Genomic DNA, 7,798 nt, shown 5'->3' with positions numbered 1-7,798 from the left:
AATTTTGAAATAGAAAATGCTCAGTTAAAACACTCAGACAGATCAAAATGTGATCGAAAAATTAGCCAAAAAATAAATCGAGCACACTAGATTAAACTACGCGAAATATAGATTAACAAGACTGATGTCTACAAGCTCAATTTTGAAATTTTTTGTCCGCTAATTTGACATACATTTGAAAATTGATTTAATTTGTTTTCCTGTAGATACGATAATTTATTTCGACTGACATTCTGGGTATTATGTGATATGTAATGCATGTTATGCTATGCAGAGATGCAACAACTATGAATGTATTGAATCGGAGATTCGGGATCAAAATCGGGATGTGACAGATAGGTAAATGAAAAGTTAGAAACTAGCTAGATTGTAGTCTGAAGTATTTCATGCAATATATATGTCACGTCAGTTTTATATAAAATCTCACATGACAATATTAATTAAAAATATAAAATATAAAAAACACAATAGCGCCATATTTTGGGAATTCAATTAAAAGATATATAACATAGATTTTTTTGTATAATCGAGGGGTTTGAACATATCAAATTAAAAATTAAAATAAGATTTTGAAAATATTATTTTGAAATTGATTAATGCAAAATATATATTACCTTTCAGTTGGACCATGTAGCCGAGGTAAATACTAATGAAAAATATAACAATGATAAAAATGGAACTTGGAAATGCGCCGATTAAAAAATACTAACTAAACAATTGGGAAAAAAACATAAAATACAAAGACGGGGTGTCGAAGCAAGCTCCCTTATAACTATATTCCCTCACTTTTCTTAAAAATTGAGGTAAATGGTTGTTTGTTTAAAAAAATAAAACGCGGCGCTCTCAGTATTTATACCCTCATTTTCTATTGTTCGGGGTGTTAACTTCATCATAAAAAGCGTTATTTGTTGTAGTTATTTATGACGAAGGACTGTCTTAGAAGTTATCTTCAATTTCTACATTGCTTAATCATTATCTCCGACAAGTTGTATGAGGAAAACCCATAGTTTTCTTATTTATTTGAAGAACTGCACATAACTTCTAGTTCACTTATGTATTAATTTGAGACTTATATTTTAATTTAAGACGAGCCTATTAATTCAAAAACATGCAATATAATGTCATTAAATCCAAGCAAGATCTTTATTAGTCAAAATCACTCACGGACATAACTCTTCCTTAGCAAACAATTTTTTCAGCTTACCCAACACCCAACAAAAGTTATTTGTTTGCTCAGCTTCCATATAGGAAAATGAAACATCAATTGTCAACTCAATTGACGTCATGCTAGCTATTTCAAATAAAGATTGTCTATATTTGTTTGTCTTGTCTGTGTTATCCATAATCAACACAATAGAAAAATATTCAACAACTTGATTGAATCTGGGTAAGCCCAAAAATATCTCTCATAACATCCGAGTCATCTATTCTTCAACTCCTATAAACATAATATGCATCCTCTATCAGCTTAATAAATGTTGTATCTCAGCTCTATGACCTATTATCTCTTTTTGTAACTTACTTTTATATCTAAATATTTGTTTGGTCCGATTGAAATTCTGCGGATCTTGCTCCTGCAAGGACATCAATATCTGTCTGGATGGAACATGATGCTTTGTCAAATCAACATGTTGCTCCTCATATTTAGTTGGTCGACCAACAAATGGATGACCTACTAATCTATCTGGTAAACTGTGGTTATACAATCCATATTTTACATCAATCTTCCATTTGAAGTCATTTTTCGATCTTAATGGCATATTATGTTCCATTATATGTTTCCTTGTATTTTCCAACTTTCACCATCAAATAATACTTTTTTGCTTCTCCATCTATTGTCTGTTTCGGTATGTGAACAAGTGATGATAACAATTATTTTATTTTTTATTCCAACCTCCTTAATCCAACTTATCACCTCTTCTCAAGTATCAAATCTTTGTGTAGTGGAGTATGCATTTGTGGTATCTACACATATTTTTTATCGCATATATGTAAGGGGATTTCCATATTTGTGCAACATGAAAAAAATTCAAAATATTTTTTTAAAAAACCTACCAACTTAGTTAGTGATAAGTAGTCTAAAACAAAAAATGAAAATCACCGGATAACATTAAACAAAGTTATCCAATACAAGTTAGAAACCGGTGAACATTCCCAACAAATTCTTTGGGTATTAAAAATAGCCACAGAGAACATAACAAGAAATTCTCTAGTAAAGAAAAAAAAGTTTTGAATAACTCTTTTAGAATATTTCGATAAACATATGTGGGGTACAAAATCTACAAATTCAAAAAACATGGGGAGGATGGTAAAATTAAATAGTAAATCAATTGATATATATTAAAAGGAAAAATGAGAATATTTTAAAAATTATAAAGATAGGGAGATAAATATAAGAGTATGGGATAAAAATCTATATTTAATAGATGAAATTCTATTAGAAGGCCTCACAATTGATCCAAGTTGTTTGTCCATCAACCACTCTTAAATCTGATTAAACAGTCATGTGTCAATTATTGAATATATTTAATTAGATTTTTAATTAAATAAACTTTTATTATTTTATTAAAACCAAATAACTTTTAATATTTGATTAGAAAAATTCTATTTTCTAAATGTTGAGATTCATATTTTATTTCTAAGTCAGCTGAATTGTCACTAAAAATTTAGCTCCTTAAATAAAAATTATTTCAAATTCTAACTCATTAAACTCTGGAAATAGTGCAGCAAAATAATGTATTAAATAATTTTTTATTGTAACTAACAAATGCAAGTTTGGAGAGGATGTTGTTACACGAATATTTAGAATTGACCATAATATTTGTCATATTGTTGCTTCAAGATGCTCTCAACATTTCCCCTAACCGTTCTCACACAGTTATTATAATTTGACAATTTTATAAGGAGTTAAAACATATTTAACTCTTAATTTTAATAATTTTACTTTCTATATATAATATAACTTTTTTAAAATAAAAAAGTCAAATAGATTTTCCAATTTTAAAGTGTTTTTAAAATTTTGATAACCAAATGAATTTTGTAATTATTTTCATTTCTAAAACTGTTTTAAAAAATTAATTATCAAATAGATTCTTTTTTATTTTCTTCTTAAAAACTAAAAGCAAAAATTAATTTAAACAAACCCTAATTTCTTACTCCTATGTCACTATTCATAATTTTGACATTTTGACATTTTTCTTTCTCTTTCTCCAAAACAATTTTATATTTTAATATTAAAAAATAAATTAAAGTGAAAAATTAAAATTAATTAATTGAGAATAATATGTTGGTTAATATATGTACATCTCAAAATAATTGATTTCGGAATATTGAGTTCAAACTTGGACGTCATGACCTAACATGAAGAGTCCTTACAAATTTACATCTATAGTTAATAAACTTACATATAAGTTAACACAACAAATAACAGTATGAGTTAGTTATGAAATTAAAATAGTTCGTTTTATTAATATCCTTCCTTATCCAATAAAAAGATTTAATAATGAGATAGAAGCACAATTATCTCATCTCTACAACAAACAATCTCCTAATATAATTATCGATAGATGATTCTTCAAATCCTATTTCAAACTTCAATTCTTTCTAAAAAAAAACAGAATACACACCAAACTACAAATCAACTATGAACTACAAATCAACTATGAATTGGATTCGTGGTGACTGGTTAGGCAGTGGAAGCTTCGCCACTGTCGACTTAGCCAAACACATTAAACCCTCCGTTAACATTCCCTCTCTCACCGCCGTTAAATCATGCGAACTTTCCTGCTCTTTTACTCTCCAACACGAGAAAACTATATTGGAAAGTTTAGGATCATGTCCATACATTATCAAATATTTTGGTCAGGATCAAACTCTTGAAAATGGGGAAGAGTATTATAATATTTTTCTAGAATATGCAAATGGCGGAACACTCGATGATCAGCTCAAGAATCATGGCGGTAAGCTCCCAGAAAAACATGTTCGTCGTTATACAAGGTCCGTGGTTGAAGGACTAAAGTATATTCATGAAAATGGTTTTGTTCATTGTGACTTGAAACCACCAAACATTCTCGTATTCGAGAATGGCGACGTTAAGATATCAGATTTCGGTCTTGCAAAAGAAATGAGAGTGGAAGAAGATAAGAAGATGCGATGCAAAGGAACTCCAATGTTTATGTCTCCGGAATCGGTGATGGACGGTGTGTATGATTCTCCGGTAGATATATGGGCTCTCGGTTGCACGGTCGTGGAGATTCTTACCGGAAAACCCGCATGGAACATGGGTTACGACACGAACATGATGAAGTTGTTGGTTCGAATTGGGGTTAGTGAAGAAGTACCATTGATTCCAGATGAAATATCAGAAGAAGCAAAAGATTTTCTTAAGAAATGTTTTGTTAGGGATCCACTGAAAAGATGGAGCGCTGAGATGCTTTTGAAACATCCTTTTATCTCGGATGATGGAACAGTTTCTTCCATTAAGGAGTCAACATTTTCACCAGCTTCTCCAATTACTCATTTTGAGTATTCAAACTGGAGTTCTTCTACCATTACAACATTGCCTTACAACTCGAGTGAAATGGAAGGTGATGCCAAACTATTAGATTGTTTGCAGGAAAAGAGGCTTGTACCACTAGTTACCAGTCATTGCTGTATGTTTGTTCGATCAATTTAGAATATTATGAGTTTATAAATATACTGTGTACACATATTTATTGTTTATGCACCCTTGAGGTGAATGTAAAGATATTATATAGTTGACATTTATATGTAATATGTAGTTATGAATAAGTTACTTGGAGCCTTATAGAATTTTATGTGTAAAATCTTTCATTTGTGTAACTATTTATTAATCACTCATATGAGTTTATCGTTTTCTGCAGTATTATATAGTTGATATTTATATGCAATTAAGCTATCAATTTTCTTTAAATACCCACTGTTATATTTTTTTCACTTTTTATTTTCTCAACATTCATTTAACCTTTTTTTTCTCTTTATATTTTTCTTACTACTTGTTCTGTGTAGACAGAAGACTTATATATATAGTATAGTAAAGCCCTAAATCTCAAATCAATTAAAAAGATTACAGTATTAATTATGAGTAGTCTGATCAGAGTAATCTAATTGATATAACGGTAAGTTGATGAAGTCACTTTTCCAACTATGATGCAAAGAAACTTCTAGGTTTCGAGAATAAGTGTTGATATGTCCTTAAAAAACACTTGATCAAGAAAAATGAGTGAATGAACCGAGTTTGTGTAAGATATTATAATATCTGTCATCATACATGTGATTTGAAAAAACATAGATATTTGAATTCATACTCGGGTGAGCAATAATATTTATATTCGTATCCATGCCCAAGTATGCATCAAAGTTTGTAACCCGTATTTTATGGGTATGTAAGCACCCATACTCATATTTATATATCCACATTTTTAATTAAAAAAATTATCAATCAAATATAATTTATCATATCATTTTAAATTTTTAACAAAATTTTAAAAAAATCATGAATGTGATTTTCATGTTAAGAAAAAAACAAATATTATATTAAAATACATGTTTAATATGGAGGTATTTAATAAAATTTTAAATATACATATGCATCTAATAATAATAATAATAATATATAATATATATTGTGTGGATGTGGGATGGTGAGTAGTATATATATATATATATATATATATATATATATATATATATATATATATATATATATATATATATATATATATATATATATATATATATATATATATATATATTGATTTAGATTTAGATATTTCAGTCCTGAAATCAAATTCAATTATATAATTATCTTTTACTATTAATTAAATGAATAATAAGTAGTTAATGTTCTGCTATAAAGTAGGAGCTATCTCTTAATAAAAATTGTATCTTCAAAAGTGACTTACTAAATATAATCTTAAATTATACACGTGTTATTAAGATTGATAATCATCACAAAAAATTTACTATGACAACTCATTAGGATCTATCTCTTCTAAACTGTCTTATTTATTAAATAGTATTATCATTATTATTCAACCTATATTCCTTAGTTAATCATATATTCATACCGTTGATATTGGAAATCAATAAAAAAAAGTGAACATTTTAATACCCTTTAAATTTAATTGAGTAGCTACTCATCATCCAATTAAATGTTGTTATTGAAAATCATATAATTTTTTAAGTTATTTTAAAATGAAAACAATTTTAAATCAATTTTTACTATACAATGGATATAAAAAAAATTGTCTAAAAAGTCTCGAGAATACAGAAAATAAATATCCTTCACTTTCACGTGCTTCAAATATTTCTTATTCTTAAATTTCTCTCGTATGGTATAATATACAGGTAAATTTTGAAATGGCATGCGACAATGTTAATTGGAGGTTTATGAAATATATGTTAAGGATGATTTATTTTGGAGAAAAGTGGTTAAAATTGATGGATGCTTGTATCTGTCATAGTATGTCATCAATTTAGATGAATCTTACATGTATTTCCTTTCAATTTTTTTGGAAATCCCATTAAGTTTTAATCATAGGGCACTATTACGGAAATCTCTTTTATTTCGGTTGTAAAAGTTTTACCTCGATTTTATCTCGGACGATAAAATTGTTTCTTCAATTAAGGAGTTAATATATTCATCAGCTTCTCCAATTATTCAAAGGAATGGAGTGAAATAGAAGTTGAACATTGTTATTTATCACAAGAATAGAATCTTAGACAACTAATCACCACTGTCGAAAAATCGTTAAATTTGTTAGAATATGATAATTGGTGTTTTGGTGATCAAATTAGAATTTTAATGAGTCATTGAGATTGTTAATACTTCAACAACATAATATATCACATGATTTTAGTTTATTCTTTTTTTAAGTAAGGAATACAATTACTAGATTACACATATTCTTGGTTTTTAATGCATTGTATCAAATTCAAGATTTAAATTTAAGTGATTGGCTTATTTTACGGATTCAAAAATATTCTTAGAAATCAATTATTTAATTTTTAAAAAAAGTGTTTAATATATAATTTGATATGTTTACAAAAATTAATAGTTATACTTAAGAAAAACAATATAAATTTTGTGAGAATGAATATTTTTACCTTCTCACTTCATAATAAAATCAGTTTTTTAAAGTTATCTCATTCTTAAAAATCTTTAAAATTTAAAATAATTTTTTTAAACCTTGTAGCAGACCATAACATAACAATTTCTTGGTAGGTATTCTCAAAAATGTAAAATCAACTACCCTTTATTTTTGTAAGGGTGTGTTCATTAAAGAGAGGGTTTAAATTAAAGTAGATTCAAAATTTATATAATAAAAAAAAGGATAAAAGTATAAGATATAAACAAGGAGCACGAGTGATACTTTAAAACAGATAAAAATCGGCTAAACATAGGAAAGACTGCAAACAGCACCAACACACAAATAAAAACAAGCATACACATGGACTAAAGCAACACATCACGCAAAGAAACTTCTAAAACCATCACAGATCTGATCATCATTTCACTTGTGTCTCAACTACAATCCATGTGAGATAATTGGCTAAATACATGGAAGTGACTTATTGGTAGAAAAGATAATCAGCATGGTTTGGATAGAATATTATAGCACTCGTATTATAACTCATATCAGCGTATGCACCAACATTTGTACCTATATCCATAACCGAGTTCATACCCGTATTAGAACTAACATTTGTACTCGTATCCATATCCTGTGGATATTTAAGTACTCATACTCGTTTGCGCGCATTTCTAATAAAAGAT

General features: G+C 27.8%; 1 protein-coding gene across 1 annotated transcript; it reads left to right on the top strand.

Moving 5' to 3' along the window:
* Window positions 1-3,661: 3,661 nt before the first annotated feature.
* On the top strand, window positions 3,662-6,838 carry LOC127123737 (mitogen-activated protein kinase kinase kinase 20-like). The gene is made up of 2 exons (XM_051053937.1): window positions 3,662-4,627; window positions 6,737-6,838. Exons 1-2 carry the CDS (start codon window positions 3,662-3,664, stop codon window positions 6,836-6,838), a joined length of 1,068 nt encoding a protein of 355 aa, XP_050909894.1.
* Window positions 6,839-7,798: the final 960 nt, after the last annotated feature.

Source organism: Lathyrus oleraceus, chromosome 2 (assembly GCF_024323335.1).
Source record: "Lathyrus oleraceus cultivar Zhongwan6 chromosome 2, CAAS_Psat_ZW6_1.0, whole genome shotgun sequence".
Taxonomy (NCBI): domain Eukaryota; kingdom Viridiplantae; phylum Streptophyta; class Magnoliopsida; order Fabales; family Fabaceae; genus Lathyrus; species Lathyrus oleraceus.
Note: the sequence above shows the minus strand (reverse complement) of the source record. Positions and strands in the feature narration are given on the sequence as shown.

Excerpts from the sequence above, each read along its gene's own strand:
- LOC127123737 (XM_051053937.1), top strand. The coding sequence starts at position 3,662 with ATGAATTGGATTCGTGGTGACTGGTTAGGCAGTGGAAGCTTCGCCACT. Across the intron at positions 4,628-6,736 it reads GTTTGCAGGAAAAGAGGCTT|AATCTTAGACAACTAATCAC; the intron begins GTACCACTAGTT and ends TCACAAGAATAG.